Genomic DNA, 24,145 nt, shown 5'->3' with positions numbered 1-24,145 from the left:
GAGTACATTGCTATACCTATGGCGAATGCCATGGCTATAGTAATTTAAATTTGGGGCTGAAAACCGCTAGCCAGAAACACTTTCTACAAGTGGCCTGGGTTCGCCTTTCAAGTCTAGCCATTTTTTGTCTTGTCGCAAATATTAATATGACAGCTTTTAGCTAGTAACGAGTTCTTATGGAAAGCTAAGCCGAGGTTGCTAGCCAGCTTGCAAATACCTTATATACTGGAGACAATGCTCTTAAAAAAAGAAAACAGGACCGTCATCTAGCGCCGTTTTCTCAAAATGGTTCAAATGTGAAATATTAAATGGAGCAACATTTATATAGTACTCGTATAATAAGCTAACCTCGTTTACGACTAGCTGATGAATATTTTTCAAGACTTAGTAAAATACAAGGTTGGATTTTTCTTAAATCTGTGATTGGCTTTAAAAGAAAGACGGATGGCTGTACAAAAATGATTTATTCCCAAAAGTAATGTATAATCAATATTTCTTCTCTTTAATCACCGTAGCGATTGAGGAATTTGTTATACCGATGAACAAGTTTTGCAATACCCTCTTCATAAAACGTCGCTGCCAATGATTTGAGTTGAGTTGTGATGGACCTCCTCATTAAGTTTGGAAGAGGTGCCTCCCAAGTCGTATCTGCAATTGGGGATGGAATTCACTTGGCGCTAGGTTGGGATTATATGGTATGTTTTTGAAAATGTATGGGTCCCGTTTAATTTGCGAAAAGGGCCGTGGGGGTACATGAGCACTGTGAGAACTGGAATTGCCGTGGATCAGAACAATTCCAAAAGTCAGTGTGCTTCTTTTTTCGTTTTGAATAGCTCTTTATAGGCATCGCAAAGTTTCATAACGACAATGTAGAGCAATTGTGCCCTCTGCCGAATAGATTCCTCAAACAATACACCTTTTTGGTCCCAAGATCGTTTGAAAGCGTCACAAATGACTTTAAAACATTGATGGCGACATTTTATTGAGAGAATATTGCAAAACTTCTCTAATATTGCAAAAGAAATATGAAAAATGCCTCAATTATCAAGTGGATTATGTAAAGAACTAACTTTGATTGCACATTATTATTGGTTAGGAAATCATTTTTCTGTATTCACACTTCTTTCCTTTATAACCCGTCGGCAATTTTTAGAAAAAAAATCGTCGTTTGACCATTTTGGCTATTTCACCTGCTTTGACCATATGGCTGTAAAACCCTTTTTATTGTTCCTTTTTTTTCTGATGTCTTTCTTAACATCGGTAGTCCTTTTTAAAATGTTTCTAGAAAACTAATAGGATTTCTCTTTCAGACAGGTTCTTCGTCGCAACAACTGCATATCAGTGCTTCTGCAACAGCTCCGGTCACCTAGTTTGACCGTTGTTAGCAATGCTTGTGGAACGCTCTGGAATCTATCTGCTCGATGCCCTGAAGATCAAAAGACCATGTTTGAACTTGGGGCTATACCCCTGCTGCGGGCTTTAGTTCATTCACGTCATAAAATGATAGCATTAGGGGCTAGTGCCACCTTAAAGAATCTACTCAGTTCGAAACCTCAAGGCAACCCATTCACTAGTGAATCCAGAAGTCGTACACCGAGCCTACAAGCAAGGAAGCAAAGAGCTTTTGAACAAGAAATCGATCCTAATATTGATGAAATTTGTGAAAATATAGAAAGTCCATCTCCTCGTGAAGAACGTTCCCAAGACCCTTTCGACAGAACTGTTATGCAAGCAATAGCATATCGTTCTGTTGGTCAACGTTACCGTTCTATTTCACCTAATATTCTAAATCGCCAGACTAGCAATGATGATATGAATACAAGCATACGTTCAGATACTCAACTTGATAAGCGGTTTGGCCAATCTTCGTTTTTAAACAGAAACCTTGGGCCAGGTGGTGGATGTCGCTCATCAAGCCTAGATCGTCAATTAAACAAACACTTTGACCTGCCATCAAGTAGATACATGCATCCAAAAGTAGCATGGAAAAGTTGTGATGATACATTACGAAACCTTTATCCAAAAGATCATAGGCCCAGACCTTCCTTGCCATCATATGATGATAATCCCGACCAGCCAATTGACTATAGTGCAAAATATGCCGAAATGTCCTCTATGAAACTAATTCAGGCAAAAGGACCCGTCGATAGGAATCCAAGCAGTGCTAAGAAAGTTATGGTGTATGGTGTTTATAGTGAAACTAATATAGAGGAGCCGGAGCAACCAACTAATTTCGGTGCTAGATACGGAGAACGTGATGACGTTGAAAAGATAAAAGACCAAAGGGACTTTGCTGAAGATGCCGTCAAAACGTTTTATACTGAAGGTAAGATTCTTCATGTTTATAACGACGTTATGTGAGTTAGAGGAGGGCTGTCTAGACGAACTTAATAATTTGGTCTTTATTTTACATGGTTTACAAAGCAATTCTATGCAGAAGACTCAATAAAACAATCAACTTTTTCAGCTTTAAGTAAGGAACAACATTAAAACATAAAACAAACAGAAACTATTCCGTATATGAGGCGAAATGTCCCCTCCTCAATAAATCCCTCTTCACTCTAAAGTTTTTTAGTGCTCCAAAAAAGATTCTTATTCTAATTAAACTGCCCTTGTGTTTCAGGAGTCGTTCTTAAAGATTAGGACGAAAGTCAAACTTTAGCGTAAAGAGTGAGGTAATGAAGAGGGGGCAGTTCCCCTCATATACTGAATAATTTATATTCTTTTTATATTTTAATGTTCAGTTGATTTTTATTTTCATTTTCCGATTGGTTTTCAAATAATGTCGGGAAATTCACTTTCCCGGAAATTCACCCTCAATGGACAATCCCTCCCCCCCCCGTAAAAATCCCTGCATTGAAATTTCTTCAGACGTAAAATCCCCCCCTCCTCCTCCCTGTAAAATTCTATCCTCTGAAAATTCTCCCCGAAAAACTTCCTGCGGACAATTCCGCCTAGAGAATTCTCCTTAGTCTACTTTCATTTGAAAAAAGACTTTTTTTTATAATTTCTGATCGTTTTTCAAATCATGGATAAATTTTCACGGAAATCCCCCTCCCACCCAAAAAAAGAAAAATGTTCCTGCAGAATCCCCACCCCCTTCCTCCCCCTTGCAGAAAAATCCCCCAGACTACTTCAGCCCCGCTCTAAATTTCCACCAGACAATTCCCCCAGAACATATGTACATGTAAAATTTAGTCGCCGTTGAGAAAGTAAGATAAATAAAAAGGAATCTCATGTAGGAATTCTGGCAAATACCCCCCGTGTATTATTTCCCCTCGAAACTTCATTCCCAAAAAATTTCCTCCCCTGGGAAAAGTTTCCCCGTAGAAAATTTCCCCGCCTGAAAAACATATCTATACTCCCCAATAGCAAAAACTATATGTAAACAACAGCCATATCCTCATAGCTTATAGTCCTTTCCCTGGGGGCTTTGGGGGGTGGGGTCCTGTCATCCCCGAAGGCATAGTTTTTGGATCCTTGAACTATGCTGGACAAAATAACTTTCTAAATTTGATGTACAAAATTCCATATTTTTGCAGATGGGGCTTGACACCTCTGCAGTAGGGTTCTCGTTTACGCCGAATCTGATGATGTGATTTCCCTTAAGATTCCTTGATTTTTGGGGGGTGTTTTTTTTTTTAGAAAAATATGCAAATTTCTCAGGCTCGTAGCTTTTGATGGGTAAACATTAAACCTAACGAATTTTATGTATTTGAAATCAGTACGTAAAACCAATACTTTGATGTATCTATTGTTATCAAGATTCCGTTTTTAGAGTTTCGGTTACTATTCGGCCGAGTCGCTCCTTACGAACTGTTTGATAGTTCATTTTTTTTATTTTTTTTTTTTATTGAATTGAATTTATTTATGACCTATTGTAAAGATAAAGGATATATGTATTATAATATGGAAAAAGAGATAGGTCAAAAATGACAAATTAAATACAAAAAAAGACGAAATTCATAACACACGTATACAGGCACAATCATAACGCACAAAACGCGATAATTTTACCATTTTATAATTGGTGTATTTGTTGGGTTATACATCAATGCATCTGCTGGTGGCAGCTACAGGATCTGTAATGCCGTATCTCATAGTGGCCCAAGAATTGCCTGCCCAAGGTGGGAGGTCAAGGAGATTCTTTGCATACTGATAGTAAATTTGCTGGAGTTATTTTGTTTCCATTGTCCATTAAAAGCACAAAATTCAAAACATCTTGGCATCAAGATCTTTCTTTCTTTTTATTTTTTTAGAAGCCAATGCTATTGGTTCTATACTAAAATGTAATTAACGACTTTCTGTGTGCTCAAACATATAAATAACTACAGAAATACCGAATTTTTTTTCCATCGTGGTGAATTGTAATGTATTTTGAACTACTTATTTTTGTTTTTCTCCAGTTTTATCTACTTTACGTATTAAATCAGTTTGGCAACTGAACTATCTAAATTCATTTAGATGGATACAATTTGAATTTAGAAGCTAAAAGAACTGGCAAATAAAACTTGAATATTTTAGTTCTACTATATTCTCAATTTTGCAAATTTTTGAACAGGTGAACGGCTTATTTTGATATTTTGATCATCCCCCTACACATGGTAGATAAGGGGAATCTATAAAACTGAAAATTAATGGCTAAAATTGATTATTCTTCATAGTTTGTGTATTTTATATATGGCTGGATGCTCCGATACGAATGACTCCAAAATAAGCTCGGAAGTTTACTTAAAAGGGTAGGTTGTTCTGTTTATTCTTTTCTTAGTTTAATTACCAGCTATTACCATATTAAGGATTTTTTATCCTTTTTTTACAAAATTTTTCTAAACTTCATAATATATAACTTCGTCGCCAATGTTACTTTAAAAGTTTTTTTACCTTAATATACTGAAGGAATATTAAATTGGAGCAAAATATGATAATCAAAAACATCAATACAAATGACCAGCTTAGGCTTACTACTTAATCCCGTATTTATATATTTTTAAGAGAGTGTCAAAATCTGGCAAATTTTGAGAATCCAGTTTTAAGTGTTTTGGGTTTTATGAGGTGTGTAAGGTATTTGGGTGTTACGAGCGTATCTGGAATACTGGGTATTTTGAGTAGTGCATATCTTGAGCATTGAGTAGTTTAAACATTTTGTTCGTTATTACGTATTTTGAGCATTTGAAACGAAAATTTTGAATATTCAAAGTAATCAAGTTTAGCCTTAGAAAAGACTTCAAAATCCTGATTCTCCATTCTGTCATTTTTAGGTACGCCTTATGAAACCCCTGCGAATTTCTCGCATGCAACATCAGTAACAGATCTTCGTGATCCAGTAAAAATTTCCCAGAATGAATCGAAGGACGTTGATGAACAGTGCAATCCTGTGAACTTTGATGAGGATTACCCTGAAGGAGAAAAACCACAAACTTATCTAACGGAAGGAACTCCAGGATTTGTGTCAAGAATTTCATCAGAAAATTCGATTGAACTAGGAAACGATGAGGAAAAAGAACAAGATGTCAAAGAAATAGACAAGGCGGAGGAAACCAAAGAAGTAGCAAGGGTTGACAAAGGTACTCTCTTTTTTGTTTTTCTCTCTATTTAGTAAATAGAAAAAAAGTGAAAGAAAATCTATGAAAGGACCGAAACAAGGTGTCTTCAGAAGACGGCAAGGAACAGCTGTTGCCCTGAAAGACCAAAAGTATGTATGAAGTTCAAGTATGTTATATTAAAATTAGAAATAACGTTTGTATCAGATAAGAAAACATTTTCTAAAAATTTGCCCGCTCTAAAAATTTCAACGGGCTTCTTTTTATTTAATCCTTTCATTGGGCTTTTTGCAGGTAATTTTTATACTTAATAATAAGTTGTCAAGAAAAAGGAATAAGTCCGAGGAATTTATCAAGGTGGAAATACTCGATAGTGGGTCGACTATTTCCGAGTTCTATTTCCGAAAGTTCATAGTCGATAGATTCAAATGCCCCGTGTTCTTCAATTATTTCTCTTGTGAGAAATGAGAACTAGTCAACTGATATATAGAACTCAATTATCGGATTTGCCTCCCAATATATTTATGCACACGCGTACTTATTTGTGTAGTTTCTTTAGTTTCTTGAGTGGTAGGTCAGCAGAGCGAGCAAGCAGTAGCTGCCTTACATCAGTTCCTATCAGTGGCTATGGATGATAATTATTTGGTGGCAACTATATTTTTACATTAAAAAGCTTTTGATACAGTGTGATTATTTTTGATAAGTTGTAAAATTTAGGAATTTGTGGAATAGCTCATGATTTAATGAGATCGTATAGTCCAAGTTGGTAATGAAATGAATCATCTCATGTTTTTCTGCTAGAAAATATAGGGGTACCGCAGGGATCTGTATTTTGGCCGATAATTTTCTTTTCATATTTATAAATGACCTTCCAAATTGCATGAATGAAGGCGGGCAACGAGGAGGATCTATGATTGTCCCTTGAGACTGTTGCTCTGAATGTAAATTTTTGGTTTCATGCTAATCCAGTGAGTACTTAACCTACAGGATTCGGGATTTATGGCTTTTCGGAGAAGTTTGAGGTCAGCAGTGGCAGTTATGGCCTCTCTTATCCTAGGGGCAAAATCTAGATAAGCGTCCCTCCCCTGCCTCCCACAACATTGTCAGGTCAAATGTTAATGAAATTTTCATTTATTAACAAAATTACTTTCAGTTTATTAATTAATTATTAATTTTTTTGTGATTATTTAAATAATTTAATTATTATTAATTATTTTAATTATTATTATTTAATTATTCGCATTTATTATGTGCGCCCTCTACTTTATTTCAATTTCAAATAAAATTTCAAAATTACAAAATGATTATCACCCTTAGATTATTTATTTAAAATTTTGCGTCCCCCTAAAATTTATGCACCCGGGGCAAGTGCCCCCTCTGTCCTACCCTTAAAACCGCCGGAGGTCAGTGAAGCGTGTTTAATTTAAAACTATTAAAATTCGAAATTCCTCCATAAAACGGGTAGATATATTTAGATACTTAGGTATTTATATTGATTCAACTCTGTCGTTTAAGGAATATCCTAGTAAACTTACAGCAACGGAGTCGAGGAATCTCGGTTCTTAGCAGAGATTAAAGTTTCTGTTTCTGTACCAAATCGTAAGAACTTCATATTTTTTATTAGTTGAATGCTATTTTCAGTATTGCTCGAGCGTTTGGATGTTGACTTTCCCTTTTAGATTTACGAGGACTCCAAATTGTTCAGAATTAATCAATAAGAATTCTGGACCGTTTTTAGCGTACCTTAGGAGGACAAAAGAATTATCTGAAACTAAAACATGTTTTTTATTTCTTAATATTCTTCATTTACGACGAATTTTTCACCTTAATTTGTGTATATGATTTTTAAAGTCCAGTTTAGAGGTCATTTTTTCAATAGTATGAAACTTTTGGGGGAAAATAAGTATAGCCATTTATCAAGAACTAGCAATAAGTTTCTTTACTCATTTGTTAAAAATGAGAGATCAAGACGATCAACTCATTGCAGCAACCACGTCTCCTGAGGCCCACACAACTACGCAGGCTCATCTTCCACTCCAATCTACTCGAAAGTTTACTCTTGCCTCTAATCCTTTCTTATGACCCCTTCCCACCTCATTCGGGGGAGCCAACTTTTCGTTTGGCCTTAGATAGACCCTTTTTCTCCAAAGATAAAACAGATTTATCTTCCGAAAAAAAGTTACTTAGGAGCATCACCTCTCATTAGACTGCCTCTTTAGATCAAAGAAGGTGGTTTTTCATGAGCCTGAATTTCGAGCCTGAAGAGACCCATCATGAACGTGTTAGCCACCAGTCAGCCAAATATTGCCCATGAAGGCGTTTAGTGTTCAGAATATACTTCTGTAAATCCTTACTTATGCTGATACGTTCATCAAGATATTAATAGAAAATATTCTTTCATTGAGTCCAGTAACCAAAATGCCGTGGAAGGCCGAGCTTTTTGTATTCCTTAGTAGCTTTTCCCTTGAATTCTTTTGAATTAGAAACGAAAAGTGTAAGCACGTTTTTTCTCAGTAAAGTTTGCTTTTTGTCGCTAAGATACGTGTCATATACTTCCGTTTAATCAAATATTCAGTGCTGCGCGGTATGCCAAGCGAAAAGTGGATTCTTTTAGTGGATATACTGCTTTCTTGATTAGCAATATACATTCATCACATTTTTGTTTAGAGAAAGCATTATTCTGAGCGCACATACGACAATCGTTTGTCTCAGTAACAGCTGCTTATACAGAATTGCAGACGAGTTCATGAGGCCATGGTTGAAAAGTATATGATTAAAATATGAAATTTTGTGCATTATTCCAGTGCATATAAATGTGCATCTTAAAAATCATACTTTATAAAATTATTCGGTAACTACAAAAAGGATAAAAAGTCATGCTGGGTATTTTGGTGTCGAATCTGAAATTATAGGCTATTGTTAAATCTCACAAGATGTTTATTGTGAAAAAAGTAAAACTTTGATGAACGTAGATGTAAAACTTTAGTGTTGTCCGAAGATAACTAAGCCCTATTCCTCAGTAGAAAACAAAATGTAATTTTCGTAAGATACGTGAAACGTAAGATAAAAACGTAATTCACAAAACAAAACGTAAATTCAGTGGGTATGGTAGGTTAGTTCATTCAAATACTCTCTGCCAGAAGGCAGATTTTTTTTTCTTTTGAATATATTGTAGGTTGGAATTCCTTAAGATATGTCTTTTATGCTTAGGATGACAGCATAGCGGCTACATGTAACAATTTAATGGATTGTCTGTTTTTATTATTCTGACTCATGTTTGTTAATAATGTCATATTTCTCATAACATGCTTGTTAATTTTCTGTAGGTAAAGCAGTAACCTTCAGAGCTCAGTCAGAGTTTTATCCTGAGCAAACTCCTTTAATGTTTTCTCGTGCAAGTTCCATTGAGTCTCTAGACAGTGTTCGTACTCCGGGGGTGCAAGGTCTACAAGAAGACGGCTGCTCTGTTGTCAGTGAATTTAGGTGAGTCTTTCAGTTTTTTTTTTTTTTTGTTTTTTTTTTTAATATACAATTATGTCGTTCGTTTACAGTTCTTGGAAAAAAAAGCGTTTACCCCCTTCCCCTAAAATTAAAAGTTCTCTTATCCCCCTCAATCCAATGATAAGAAAAACTTTCTACATCTCGATCCTTAAACCATGTGGAAAAATAATGTATGCTTGCCATGCTGTGTATAAAATTCGTCATCTTTGAATGAAATTTACTGACTTTGATTTTACTTTTCGAAGAAAAAGCCAAATTATTAGTGTCTTGATATTTATCTTTGTCGAACAAGTAGGAAATGCACTATAAATCTTCCAGTAGTTTTAAGTGATACTTTATTGCTGAAATATTTTGTCGTGTTATATTACCAGAGAACATGAAGGCTAGCTTCCTTTTTTTCAGCATTTCTACATTTATGTGCTTTAAAAAGTGAAAGTAGATCGAAGTTGATGTAAAAAGAGAAAATAAACCACTTTTACTAAATTAATTTAAGTAGTTCTTCGCTCATTCAGTTGATTTATATTTCATGTGGCTAAATGAAAGATTAATACTTCCATTGTATCTAAAACTGATGATTTGGATCACTCTCAGGGGGGACCCCCTCAATTCCCCCTCTTGTGTACAGTTATTTTTCTCACCTTAGTGACCGAGTAGAAAAGAGTGGCAGCCGTCATATCACTTTACTTTGATTATAATTAATCCATTTCAGAGCGAAAAAACTGGTTATAGTGAATAGAATTTTGTAACTTTTTTACTTTCTCCTTTAACACCGCGAGCTTTTCGAACATGTTGAAAAGCGGTATTTGAAATGTTTCAAATGTCTGGGATATTTAAGCTTGTTAGCTCAGTTGGTAAGAGGATCGTGCTCTAAATAAAGTGTATACCCTGCGGGGAGAGATGACGCCATTCATCTCTTTAGACCTCCTGATAGCTTGGGATCCTTGTTCGCATCCTTTGTTTTCATGGGATTTGCCGTTAGTTTTCTCGAATCCTCCCTTATTCGGCGAAGTTACTTATGTGTAAGTTTATGTTCTCAGTAAAGGGTGAGATTTAGCAATTAAGGGGATTCAGAGGACTCATTGACATTCCGCCAAAATACAAAAAAATATCTTTCAAAATCGATTATTCGGTAATCGTTAAAAGCGTCAGTGTAAAATTTTGTCTGCACTGTTCTGTCATTACTGAAAAATATATTTCCAGTATCAACCCTCAAACTTATATATAACTGCATTCTTGAACCCTATGCAGGGTACTCGTGCTCTTTATAGTCCAGTAATTCCATAACTAACTACAAAAGGATATAAATAGTGCAAAATAAAGCAATGAGAGTACTCGGTGAGTTGCACCAGTGTGAAAATGCTGGTGCATGTTATAAAAAGCTTGGTGTTCTGAACGTTGGACAACAGCGTGACTACCAGCAATCAGGTTCTGTACTTCAGTGTTTAAATAAGTTGTCCCCTGGGTGCTTCTGGAATATGTTTGTTTTCCCAGAATTCTGCCTCTATGAATATGGCACAAGAAACGTAGATCATCTGGTTCATGAAATCCGACAATCAACGAGATTGAATTTCGCTATTAGAAACAATGCTGTTTCAATGTGGAATGGTTTCCCGGGCAGTACCAGAGCGGCTGGTAATTCGAAATAATTTATTTATTTCGTTAATTTTTATTTATTTCTTTATTTTATTGTTATTTATCGTTTTGTAATTTTTTTTAGGGGGGGGGGAGGGTGCTAAGGATGGCTGGTGGTAATTGTGTATGTAGGGTTTTGTAAAGGGTGATGTCTGCCCATACAAGTTTTATAAGCTTCGGGTTTTGTTGTTAATGTGTTTTATTTCTTTTAATAAAGCCCTTCTCTCTCTCTAAAAACTTAGTTTGTTTAAAAGAAAGTCGAAATTTTTTATTATTAAAAAAGGTGGTTAGAATTTGTTGGTTTTTGGTAGGGATTGTAAGACGGTGGGGAATTGGGGTGGGGGAGGCTGATAGGCTGTGATGAGAAAAAATTGCACTGTATTTTTTTAGTGAAGTAATAGCCTATCTGAATCTGAATTGGACGATCTGTCTCTATCTTTTGTCTGCCATTTCATATTAAAGTCATGACGCTTGGACGAAGTGCTGATGATTTTATTTGATGTTATAAAAACCTCATTATCTTTAATGTAATTTTTCTCTCTGTTGGTTGAACCAACAGGTGCAATCTGTGAATAGAATTTTCGGTGTGCAGCATCTTTCGCTGGTGCATATTTCCGAGGAATCAGTTTTCTAGGAGAAATATTCCTAGGCTGTAATGATTGAAGTGATTCACGAGGGCTGTCCTGCAAAGATACCTTTTGCTGGTGACATTTTCTTGAACCTGTAAATATCTAGCCGTTTGTTAGAAGCAATGAGTAAGGAAAAAAATTGGGGGGGGGGGGCGGTGTGGCGGTTTTGTGTGTCAGTTTTCTCTGTTGAGTCCATTTAGCCTGATCCCTCAAAGGAATGCTTTTGTTGTTTGCTCTGAAGAGTGGCGAGATTTTAGTATCTAACTAAAGAATACACCTGGAAAAGATTTCAATTCGGGGTATTGCATTCATGGAAAACTACACCCACCGGTTCAGATGATTGCAGTCACGCAAGATTGCTCTAACCTATCGTTACCATTTGCCCTGAATACAATCTTCTATAGTTGATGCCGTGACTGGTGATGATTTGTTGGGGGTGCAATTTTTGTTACTATATTTTCTTTATGCAGTCAGCAACGACTTCAATCTGCCATCGGTACAATTTATCTAGATTTAATATTCAGAGTATACTATTTCCTATAAATATAAGAGTATACGAAGTAGCAAGCAGAGCACTTTTGACTGGCCTCCAAAAAAGTCTGCCGAAGACGAAAACGATGCGGACAGCTGAGATGGATGACACCCCTTTGACTCTAAATGCTAGTCAAATCGAGGACGTTCAGTCGTTTAAATACCTTGGCTCAATGATAAATGAATGATAAAAGCTGGGAAATCATCAGAGGAGATCCGGAATCGCATATCCTCAGTATGGAACGTCTTTCTGCAGCTAAAATGCTCGCTTAGCGGAAGCGTAAGCGTAGCGAAATCTCTCCACACCCAAAGCTCCGAGTGTACGAGGCTATGGTACTCTCTATCCTTCTCTGTGGGCGTGAAACTTAGTCACTGAAAGCATCGGAAGCGTCTAACTTGGACGTATTTCATCACAAATGCCTGCGATATATACTAGGCATTCGCCTCTCAAATAGAGTCTCGAACGAAGAGGTCAGGATAAGAGGTGGGGATCGCCCACTCGTTTCTGACGTTGTCAAACTGAGGCGTCTGAGGTGGTTTGGCCACACCATGCGGAGAACAGAAGAGCATATTATCAAATAGTGCCTCAAGTGCCTTCCACTACCAGCATGGAAGAAGAAAGCAGGAGGACAAAAGAACACATGGCTTGCGACAGTCAAGGCTGACCAAGAGCCTATTGAGGGTTTTCGAAAATTTGAGTGACGCTGGGATCGTCACTGGTTTGAAGTTATGGAGCCTGCTACCCTCGAGCGAAATCTCTGGAAAGAAATATGTCGTCGTGTGCTGGCCGCCACGATGAGCCTGGATGAACGTGCAACAAGTACAAGTATTGGTTCTTATTAAAATATTTTTTAGTGTTGGGGGGGGGGGGAACGGATTTTACCATGAAAGACGTGACGATTGTGTACGTATATAAACGGTGACGCCCAAAAAATCTCTGACACAAAAGAAGAAAAAAATATTACAGACTGTCTGGACACCATAGAAAAGGCCGTGGTACTTTCGTTATGGGGCTCTTGAGCTGTTTTAAAAGACTTTGGCACGTGAACGCTCTGTTAGAGTTCACAAGCTTGAGTCCTTTGGTTCTAACTGTAAGCAATTACACCCGCTGTTAAGATATTGTCAACCTGCTAAGGCCAATCGAAGGATTTATATGTAATCTGGCTCTTTACTTCTTTTCCAACGTTTCATTAAGAAAAGCGTCAACCGTAATGACTTTGTTGCAGGTTAAAATCGTGTTTGACCATTTATTGTTATGTGAAGGTTGCATTAGTATTATTTTATCAGGTCGATTAAAAAGAAATAGTGACGTTTTCTCTGTTTGCTTGCAGTTAGGTGATAAACAAGGAAATTGATGATATCCCCTTTGGTAGCAAACTGAATAAACATGATGGCTCCAATTTTAAACATAATTTATCATGGGTACATTTAAAACTAATAAACTTCAGTATGTAATCTAGGTTAGGTTTTCAGCCCTTTCCTGGACTCAATTTATTGTTGTAAATCATTCCCAAATGTTTCATCCTCTTAACATAATATATTTCCAAGATCTAATAACCCACGGGAATTCGTTCTAAATCTGGATGTTTGATCAAATTATTGATTTTATCAACTTACTGCGAATTTTATTTTGTCATATAGGCAACAAAATTGGCTTTGGTTTGACCATACATCTACAAAATTGGCTCAAAAGATAGCTCCAAACCTCATCTAGTTTTGTGTCTTAAAAATTTGCCTGTTCCATGCTTAAGTTGGCTTATGACTAATTAATGAACGCATCAAAAGGGGTTTTATGCGTCCTCGTTCAGCGGGACAAGAAGAAAAAGTACAACATTGCTTATAATTTTCCTTTATTTAATGAAGTCGACTAGTTGAAAAAAAGGGCAAAATTGTTTATATTTCTTTTATTTTAATAAGTCGACTTGTTAGCCGTGCCGTTAGCCCTAGTGAACTCCCTGACTCCCCATGTCAGACAATGCCCCCGAGTCCGAGGAGATCAAGAAGAGACACTTGTGAAGAAAGAAATCCCGTACAGCCTGTTAAACCAATTAGACCAACATTGCCATCTAATCGTAAGTTTCGTATTTTATTAATTTGATTTGAGACAACGTGACTACACAAGCTTGTTATGGTTGAATCGACATGACCATAGCAAATTAGTTCCGCTCAATTTAATGCTCACCTGTGTTGTACACGATCTTCGGTCTCTTTAGTCTGGATGCTTTCTTTGGTTTGTGCTTGCAAGTTTTTAAACATTGTCTGAATCAATACAGTGAATCAATTATTTTATTCTGTGTTTTTGCAGTAGAAGCTGGTATGTCCCTTTGCTAGAGCTCTTTCTTAGCCTAGTTTTAGCCTAGTTTGCTTCACCTCAGGTATAAGTAAGTCCATATGAGCTTTGTTTATGGAATTAAAATTCAAGTTGAACATTGTTTTGATTCATAGTAAAGTTTTAAACTATGTATTATCTATTCGATTCCCAATTTTTTGTTACCGTCATAATGACCTGCATGCATTGACTTTACAATGCTCTTTTTGCTTTTTTTATTTTTTCTCTTTTGCTTTTCCTCCTGCGCAATTGAAAAATTTTATCAGTTACAGTGTTAAGTCGTAAATTTTATTTTTAAGGAGAGTGGGAGGGGGAGGATGTAAATTCTGAGGGTATTCTACTAAAAAACACAATCCAAGTAGATAGGTTAGTCGAGTTATGAAGAAATATATAAATATATATATATATATATATATATATATATATATATATATATATATATATATATATATATATATATATATATATATATATATATATATATATATATATATATATATATATATATATATATATATATATATATTGTTTTTTTGTGTTTGTGTTTTTTCGCCTATGCGCTTTAAAAAGGTACTCAGTTACACTCTTAAGTCGGAAATCAAATAATTAAGGAATAAGAAGGAGGGGAAGGTGGCTTTTGAAGCTCTCACCAAAAAAAATCTTGGTAGATGAATTGAAGAAAGTATGAAGAAATATAACCACAATTTTTGTCGTTACTGGAACACTTGTCTGTTCCAATTTAGCTTGATGGACTTCTATAGGGCTGAAGCTATTCCCACTACAATCATGTTACAACGTTGAGTATACACATATGTTAAACGACCATCCCCCTCAACATGCTCTGAAAATTATAACTTAATTTTCTTAGTCTTAATAGTCGAAGGTATCTGATGTACACCTTTTTGATAACTGTGGATGCTCATGGTGTCTTTTAATTTAGTTCAACATCCCCCTCAATATGTCCTGAAAGTTTTAACTTGGTCTAATAGCCGTTCCTTAGATATTACAGATGCTTGTTTTTGACCATTTGGATGCATAAAGTGTCTTTTGGTTTAGTTCAACATCCCCCACAACATGCCCTGGAAATTTCAACTTGATAACTCTTGTTGGTATTACGTTTTTGTTGTTTACCCTTAGCTATTCCTTAGATATTGCAGATTCACTCTTTTGACAACCCGGACACACATAGTTTCTTTTGATTTAGTTCAACACCCACCTCAACATCCCTTAAAAGTTTCAACTTAATCGACTTAGCCGCTAATTAGATATTGCAGATACGCCTTTTTGACAACCTTGGATGTACATAGTTTTTTTTTTATTTAGTTAAACATCCCCAGCAATATGCCATGAAAGTTCCAACGTAATACCTTTAGAGGTTCCTGGGATATTGCACTGGCACCCTTTTGACAATCTGGATACTCAGAGTCTTTTGATTTAGTTTTCCACCTCCCTCAACTTTTCATGAAAGTTTCAATTTAATGCCCTATTATCTTCCTGTGATATTCCATCTACGCCATTTTGACAACCTGGATGCAATTCAGCTATTGATTTAGTTCAATAGGTGTAGTAGTAATCTTAGTAGCAGTAGAAGTAGCAGTCACAGTCACAAACCCAGTATTAGTTACAGTTGCAAGTAGTCACAGTCACAGTCGTTATCTCAAGAAATTGCATTAGCAAGTTGTCGCAGTAACACATAGTCATAGCCGCAGTATCAGTCAGAAGTAGTTTCAGTCGCAAGTAGTCGCAGTCATAATTAGTCTTAGTCGCAGTCAGAAGCGGTCGCAGTCTTAAGTAGTTGCAGTCGCAATCGCAAGTAGTCACGATTGCAAGTAGTCGCAGTAAAAGTAGTATTGTTAGTAGTGGTAGTAGTAGTTCCAGTACTAGTGGTAGTAGAATGCACATAACATGCTTTGGCTTGTTCATCCACTTTAACATGCCCCTGAAAGTTTTGACTTGATACCCTAAGCCGCTCCTGACATATTGCTGATAAGCTCGTGTGATAACCCGCATGCATGTGGTGTGTTTCGATTGAGTTCAACATCCCCCTCGACATTCTCTTTAATTTTTACTTTAATACCCTTAGACCTAGTAGTAGTAGCAGTAGCTGTAGTACTAGTAACAATAGTAGTATGCACATAGTTTCTTTTGGCTAGCTCAACATCCCCCTCAACGTGCTGTGAAAGTTTCGACTAGTTTGAATGGTTTGAATACCCTAAGTTTGAAGTTTGAATATTCTAAACCGTTCCAGAGATATTGATGATACGTCCGTTTGATAAACTGCATGCATAAAGTGTGTTTTCATTTCGTTGCACATTCCCTGAAATTGTCACCTTTATACCCTTAGACTTCGTAGTAATGGTAGCAGTAGCAGTAGTAGTAGTAGCAATACTTGTATGCATATAATGTCTTTTGGTTAATTGAACATCCACTGAAAGTTTAAACTTGCTACTCTAAGCTGTTCCTGAGATATTGCGGATACGCCTTTTTGACAACCTGCATGGATATAATGTGTTTAAATTTCAACATTCCCCCAAAATTCCCTGAAAGTCTTACCTTAATATCCTTAGCCTTTTGGAAACCCAGGATCAAACATGCTCCGCTTTCCCAGTAGCGAAACCTATATGTAAACAACGAGCAGATTGCATAAGCTAGTCATAGGGGGGGGGGGGTCATGTCAGCCCTGTAGACATCGTTATTGAACCTTTCAACTATTTTGAACAAAATGGATATTTCGAGATTTTGATCGGATGTCTCTCGGGGGAGGGCAGCAAAAAATGGAGTGATATGGGGGCTGGTTGCCCTTCAATCCCTTATGATTCTTTAATAAGGTCACTAGGACTTTCATTTTTCAGTCGAATGAGCCCCCTCCAAAGTTTCTGCGACAACTCCTTCCATACGAAGTCGCTTGGGAGAAAAAAAAACAGAAAAGCTATACGAGTACATACTGCCTTTTTATCTATAAAATGGTGGCCTAGGCCTCCTTCAGGCCACTCAGCGTGTCCCCAGGTGGCGATAAGGGAATGATATGTAGGTTACCTCCATAGGACACACAGACCAAGGGGGAACCTTGTCCCTGGGGGTCCATAATAGAAACTGAGGCACCCTCGCCCGGGGCCGTAAAAACAGATGGAGGACGAAGAAGACCCCTCAACATGTACACTCAACGGGACCCACCGGCGTGTGCAGAGGTCCCGTGAGCTACAAGTCTTCTCCCAGTTATGGTTTAAATTGCATGGTGACGCAGAACACCATCGTGGGAGGATCATCTTTAGGAGAACAACTGCGGCAGGGCTTAAAATCCAGATCTATGGACAACGGCCTCTGCAAAGGGCTGCCTCGACCCTTTCGGGGTACCTGCAAGACTGGGGACCTTGCGATCAACTCTATTTTCACTTGAGGAGTGGCGCCCCTCGAGGAAATCATAGCCTAGTAAACGACACAGCATTCGTACGGGATTCTGATTAGTGGATAATTCTTCTGGGCTTGGTCTTTTTTGGCGGGCGTTTTCGGGCTGAAAAACCTCTTCCTAGCTAATTTATCTACTATGGGTTGCCTCCCCGAAGTAGCATAATATATGTAGGCATGAACATACGATGAGTCGGAGGTAATAGGCTTGAGACTGTCTGTGCAGGATTTCGACTCTTGTTGACAGAAGAGCATCGCCAAGTGCTGAAAACCATGTTGTGACCAAGATTGGTCCAGGATTGTACAAAGCCTCCATTCATACTGGAGGTCCCAGGGACATGTGTTGGTCCCTGTCCTGCACTAGTATCCGGGACCATTGCTTTTCCTGAGGCCAAAATAACTTCAAAGATTTAAAGAACATGAAAATTGGAAGTTGGAATGTTACGACGTTACAAAATAACTATCGTATCGACATTTTGACTGACGAATTCAAACGATTCGAACTAGACTTTTTAGGAGTTTCAGAAATTCATATTCTAGGGATAGGAAGCATGAACTTAGATGATGTAGAATTTCTTTACTCAGGCAGGAAGAATGGGGTTCATAGACAGGGAATAGGGCTCATGATGAATAAGGAAGCTACTAAGTCTTGTTTAGGCTGGGAAGGTATTAATAATAGAATACTAATCGCTCATTTTATGACTAAAAAGTCCAGGGTATCAGTTATAGTAGTATATGTCCCTGTAGAACTGACTGGCGGAGATACTAGGGACTCAGATGAATTTTACTTACAGTTAGAGGAGCAAATAGACAGGGTCCCAGGTAGAAATATGGTGTTTTATATTAGGAGATCTTAACGCCCAAGTCAGTAGAAATAGAGATCGATGGTATCCTAGCCTAGGTATATTCGGTATAGGAAAAGAAAATAGTAATGGCTACAGACTGCTGCAATTTTGTAGATATAACAATCTAGTTATAACCAATACAGTGTCATAAAATGGCCCATAACTTAACATGGTATTCACGTGATGATAAGACAACAAACCTTATTGATTATGTTATTGTAAACCGAAGACTGGCAGGATCAATACAAGATACTAGGGTATGGGTATATAGGAGTGCTGTTATTGATGTTAAAAGTATCTCACTATCTAGATCACTATCTAGTAGTGTCAAGGGTTAATTTAAAGCTGGAATTTTGGAAGGGTAAGTACCTCCCCGGAAATTATGATGTTGGTAGACTCCAGGATGAGAATTTGAGATAAATTTTCCTGGAACAGTTGAATACTAAATTTCAAAGTTTAAAATTTGAAAATGTAGATGATGAGTCCAATAACTTTAGGAAAACAGTTTACGATATGGCTAAAGGCATGCTATAGAAGAAGTCTAGGAACAAAACGAGGAGTTTTACTGAAAAGGTCTTATATTTAATTGACAGCAGACAGGACTTGTACAACTATTATCTGAGTGATTGATCATGTGAAAATAAAAGGAATGTAAAAAAAAGTGGAGAAAGCATTAAAATATGAAATAAGAACTTGTGAAGTGGAGGCCGTGGATAAAATAGCCAAGGATCTGGAAGATGCAGCCTGACGGCATAATAGTAAAATATTGTACTGGCATGTTAATAAATTGAGAGGGAGTAGTCGGTCCGGACATGTCCCAGATAGAGACAGGAACGGGGCCATATTTAGTGATAAGAAAAGAGTTAAAGGGAGATGGGCAGAACACTTTGAAAATTTGCTAAACCAAGATAGAGTTACAGGAAAAGATATAGAGGAAAATGAAAAAGCTTATGATACCTTGGATGTGAAGGAAGATTTGTTTTTTGAGGAATATTTAGCGACAGTACTAAAAGGATTAAAAATAATAAGGCTCCAGGTGCTAATAGTGTGGTAAATGAGTTTTTTAAATATAGTGGCTCTGAGATTAGAAATAAGTTACTGAAGATTATGAATATGATTTTTGAAAAGGGGAAGTACCTAGTAATTTTAAGAAAACCTCAATTAAACCACTGTGTAAGAAAGGTGATAAGAGTGGGTGTGGTAATTATAGAGGCATTAGTCTGGTCTCTGTAGGTAGCAAATTACTTAGTAATATGATACTTTTTAGACTGAGAGATGCTGTAGACAAAGTTTTAAGAGAAGAAGAGTGCGGTTTTAGAAAAGGTAGGGGATGTGTCGACCGAATTTTCACTCTTAGGTTAATAATTGAGAAGTGCCTGAGTTATCAAACATCTTTAGTCCTCAGTTTTATAGAGTATGAGCAAGCGTTCGATTCTGTTGATAGAAGAGCTTTAGTAAAGGTCTTATCCTTGTATACTATACCAGACAAATACATCAAGTGATTAGTGCTATGTAGGAGAATAACACTTCTGCGGTTAAGGTAGTAAATAAGGTTAGCAGCTAGTTTCCTATTAAATCAGGAGTTAAGCAGGGTTGTATGCTATCCCCCTTTATATGGACCGTTATGATGGATTTTGTCTTCAGGGGCACAGGAAAGGCAATGGGAAACCACAAGATCAAATTGGGAGGAAAATCTCTTCTGGACTTAGATTATGCTTATGACTTAAGCATCCTAGATGAAAGTGTGAGCAAAATGAATTAGCTTTTAGTGGTTCGGCAAGTAAGGGTGCTAGAATAGGTTTGAAAATAAGTTTTAAGAAGACAAAGTCACTAAGGCTAGGAATAAATGAAGATGAAAAGTTGACGCTGGATAACGAAAAGATTGATCATGTGGAGAGCTTCACTTACCTTGGTTGTATTATTAGTAAAGAAGGTGCGAGCAATGAAGATTTTAAAAGAAGAATAGCCAAAGCTCAGGTTTTTTTTTTACAGTTAAAAAGAAGTTTGGTAGAATAGGAAGATAAGTCTGCAAACCTAGATTAGAATATTAGAAGCTGCAGTGATGACAGTGGTCAAATATGGCTCTGAAGCATGGACGCTACGAAAAGCGGATGAAGATTGGCTTTATGTTTTCCAGAGAAATTGCCCATGGATTGTTCTGGGTACCAGGCTGACCGACCGTATTTTAAACAGTAGACTGTACGGAAAGTGTGGTTAATCCCGCTGTCTAGGGCTATAATAAGGGAAAGGTTGGGATGGCTAGGGCAAGTTTTGCGGATGAAGGATGACAGATTGCCGAAGAGTTTCCTTTTTGACCAACCGTCTAGGGCTAAACGGAAAGCAGGTCGTCCGCGGCTGGGTTAGGAGGATGTCATAAAGAAAGATTTACAGGAAATGGGAACTTCCTGGGAGGGATTAAACAGGGAGGCTTTGAATAGATTGGGATGGCGAAGAAGCGTGCTTAGCTGTGTTGGCCTCAGGCGGCTTGGTGCTGTGGGGAGTTGTGGTAGTAGTAGTAGTAGTAGTAACGAATATTGTTTGAATAAAAGTAAAAAAAGGAAAGCTTAAATGAAAGTGGTAAAGCTTTCAGACTTATTGCTTGTTATTTCTCTTGATTCACCATCTCCCATTTTAATAGTTGGTTGGGGTGGGTAGAAGCGAATTGGAAGGAATATGTTATGTTTTATGTTAAGTTTGATAATTTATCAAATACTTCGTGGTAACTGTAAGTAAGGAGTGTCCCGGCTCAATAGTAACCGAAACTCTAAAAAACTGAATTTTGGTACCAATAGATATATCAAAAGATTCGGCTTATTGTGCTGATTTCAAATGTATAAGTTTCATTAAGCTTAGTCTTGCCAATCAAAGGCTACAAGAAATTTTGCCTGATTTACGAAAAAAGGGGAAATCACCTCCTAAACGTCATAGAATCTCAATGAACATCATACCATTATATTCAGCGTATCTAAAAACCCTACTGTAGAGGTTGGAATTTTGTATTTTTTTGCCAGAAGAAAGATCACAGATGCGTGTTTATTTGTTTGTTTTTTTGTTTTGTGGTTTTTTTTTCTAGGGGTGATCGTATCGACCCAGTGGTCCTAGAATATCGGGAGACGGCTCACTTGAACAGAAATTAAAAGTTCTAGTGCCCTTTTTAAGTGATCAAAAACATTGGATGGCAACTAGGTCCCCTCCCACGACCCTTGTTTACTCTAAATCGTCTGATCAAATTTTTGAGATAGCCATTTTGTTTAGCATAGCTGAAAGGCCCAACAACTGTGCCTTTTGAGATATCATGACCCCCACAGCCCCTGGGGAAAGGTCTTTAAGTTATAAAAATTCGTCCATTGTTTTCCTATAGTAGTTTTTATTAGGAAGTATGCATACATTTTTTTGGGGGGGGGGGGGGTGGGTGAATTTTCTGCTTGGGATTTTCAATCGGGAGAATTTTCCAAAAGGTGAATTTTTCAGGGGAAATTATAAATTGGGGGAATTTGCCAGAATTCCTTTATGTCTTGCTTTCTCTTTGCTGAAGCAGTTTTACGCGTGGAGATGTTAAGGGTAATTGCCTGGGGTAAATTTTCACTAGGATTGAATTGTCTAGACTCGAGAGAATATATCTGTAGGGAGGAGAGATTTTTCCGGGGCAGGTGGAGCCAAATTTCTGGGCATTATTAAAGACGATCAGAAATTAAATGTAAAAAACAAGTTTTTTTTCAACTGAAAGTAAGGAGCAACATTAAAAAGTACTAAAAAACTTAAGCGTAAAGAGCGAGGTGTTGAGGAAGAGCAAGCACCCTCATATACGTAATAATTTATGTTCGTGTAAGTCTTAAAATTGCTCCTCATTTTCTGTTAAAAAAACTTGTTTTTTACATTTAATTTTACAATACGATTTGTTTTTATGTTATGTTTTATACCAAAGAAAATTTTTCTTCTTATTATGTCTTTCTTATTTTTCTCCATATCTTCATCTATATTTTTCTCTTATTATGTCTTCTCAATACGATTTTATTGAAATAAATATCTGGACGATTAGTTATGATTCTAGTCCATTGCCTAGTTCCAGCTAGTTTTCAGCTTGAATTGATGGAGGGATTCGAGTTTACTTTATTTTAGAATTAAGAAAACTTCCCACATGATGCGATGTTGGTTTTATAGAAGACTTGAACTTCTTTCCCTCTTTAAAATTACTATTCTGACACAGTACAGATCAGTCGCAATTTTCATTTTCGCAATTAAGGGTCTAACTTGTTAAGTTTAATTTAGGAGCATGCACTTTTTCGATAAAGCCTATCAGTGGAAGGTTATATTGGGGAAGAAGGAAGGCTGTTTAGCGGTAGGTTTCCTCCGAGATCTCAAGCTGCTTGTGTTTCGCTGCATAATTTTACATTTTATTTGACTTATTGTTGAGATTAAGGGTGGCTGGACTCTCCCGAAACTTTTACCTCATCCCTTGAAGTTAATTTTCTGCGTGTACAAAGATTTATTTTGAAGTGAAGATCTAGAATTTAGGTATATAATGGATTGAAATAATATTTATTTTATACCGCAGTATCTGAGCACAATCCTTTAAAGATAAGATCCTGCGCACGATTATGTCACTTTTTCATAAAAAGATATTGAATAGTTTCATATTTACCTGAAATTTTTTTTTGTTTTCAGAACAAGGAAAAAATAGCGTTTTTGGTGACTCAGTCCTGACTTTTCAGCAGGAAGGAACACCTGCACTGACCCGAGCCGGTAGCCCTCTGAGTTCTCTCTCTTTGCCAAACGAAAAGTCGAAAACAGATTTTCTTCCTAGAGAACAGGCTGGAAATGAGGGTTTTGGAGACGATGAAATCAAGAATTTTGGAGTAGAAGGCACTCCGGGGCTGACAAGGACTGGCAGTTTCTCATCTCTCTGTCCTGATGATGAAGAAGTATCTCCTCCGGTATGTATCTTATGTTTGGATTATTTCATGTATGCGCCATTTCATAATAATTAAGTCATAATTGCTTTCGTTTGTTCAAGCAATCTTGACGAGATTTTTCATAGACAATGGGTAGGGAAGCAAGGAGTAGGTAGAAAGCTACCTTTCTACTCAAGCTGAAAGGTTGGGTCAGCAGGATGATTTTAATGAGAGTATATTTCTTGTTATTGGAACTGTCGCTTTCCCGATTGCAGCAATTTTCACATAATATTAAAAAAAAAGAAATATTCTTTCCAAATGCTAGATCCAACTTAAAAAACAAATTTTTTTTTACCAACACACTGTCTCTATTTCCGTTTTCAAAGCTATGTCATCAAAAATGGGTTTTCTGGTTTTTTCATTACAAAAAATAAAGATATAGAAGATTGGAGGAATAAGGAGTTGGACGAGCTTCAAGAATAAGCAGAAATTCTGAATATAAACAACTTCTCATATTTGTACTTGCTCTTTCAATGGAAAAAAATAAACTTTGATTTTGTACATGCAAAACGGACTAAGACTATAAGAGCATAAAACCAAAATTTAAAGAAGCTATGCCATTTTTGTTTTTAAATAAACTCAGTTTTGCTTCTTTCATTCAATGTACGTTGCCATATTGATCATTTCTATTAGGATAGGACTAACTTTTACAATCTACAAGTATTGGCCAGTTTGATGGGGCGATTTCAAGGTTTGGCAAGTTTGGTAATAGAATTATTTATGAAGGTATACTAGTTCTTTTCTTTGTTTGTCCCTTAATTTTGTCCATTTTTATTATTTC

General features: G+C 36.9%; 1 protein-coding gene across 1 annotated transcript in view; it reads left to right on the top strand.

The window, feature by feature from the left end:
- The window catches only part of LOC148952335 (uncharacterized), a 97,867-nt gene that overhangs the window by 48,369 nt on the left and 25,353 nt on the right, over window positions 1-24,145 (top strand). The window contains exons 11-15 of the mRNA XM_089089790.1: window positions 1,311-2,326; window positions 5,259-5,564; window positions 8,867-9,023; window positions 13,751-13,905; window positions 23,078-23,346. Of these exons, the coding sequence (XP_088945916.1) occupies window positions 1,311-2,326; window positions 5,259-5,564; window positions 8,867-9,023; window positions 13,751-13,905; window positions 23,078-23,346 (1,903 nt within the window). The remainder of the gene's footprint in view (window positions 1-1,310; window positions 2,327-5,258; window positions 5,565-8,866; window positions 9,024-13,750; window positions 13,906-23,077; window positions 23,347-24,145) is intronic.

The sequence above is a fragment of the Artemia sp. Qi Xiang Cuo genome, chromosome 5, assembly GCF_049724085.1.
Source record: "Artemia sp. Qi Xiang Cuo chromosome 5, ASM4972408v1, whole genome shotgun sequence".
Lineage (NCBI taxonomy): Eukaryota > Metazoa > Arthropoda > Branchiopoda > Anostraca > Artemiidae > Artemia > Artemia sp. Qi Xiang Cuo.
Note: the sequence above shows the minus strand (reverse complement) of the source record. Positions and strands in the feature narration are given on the sequence as shown.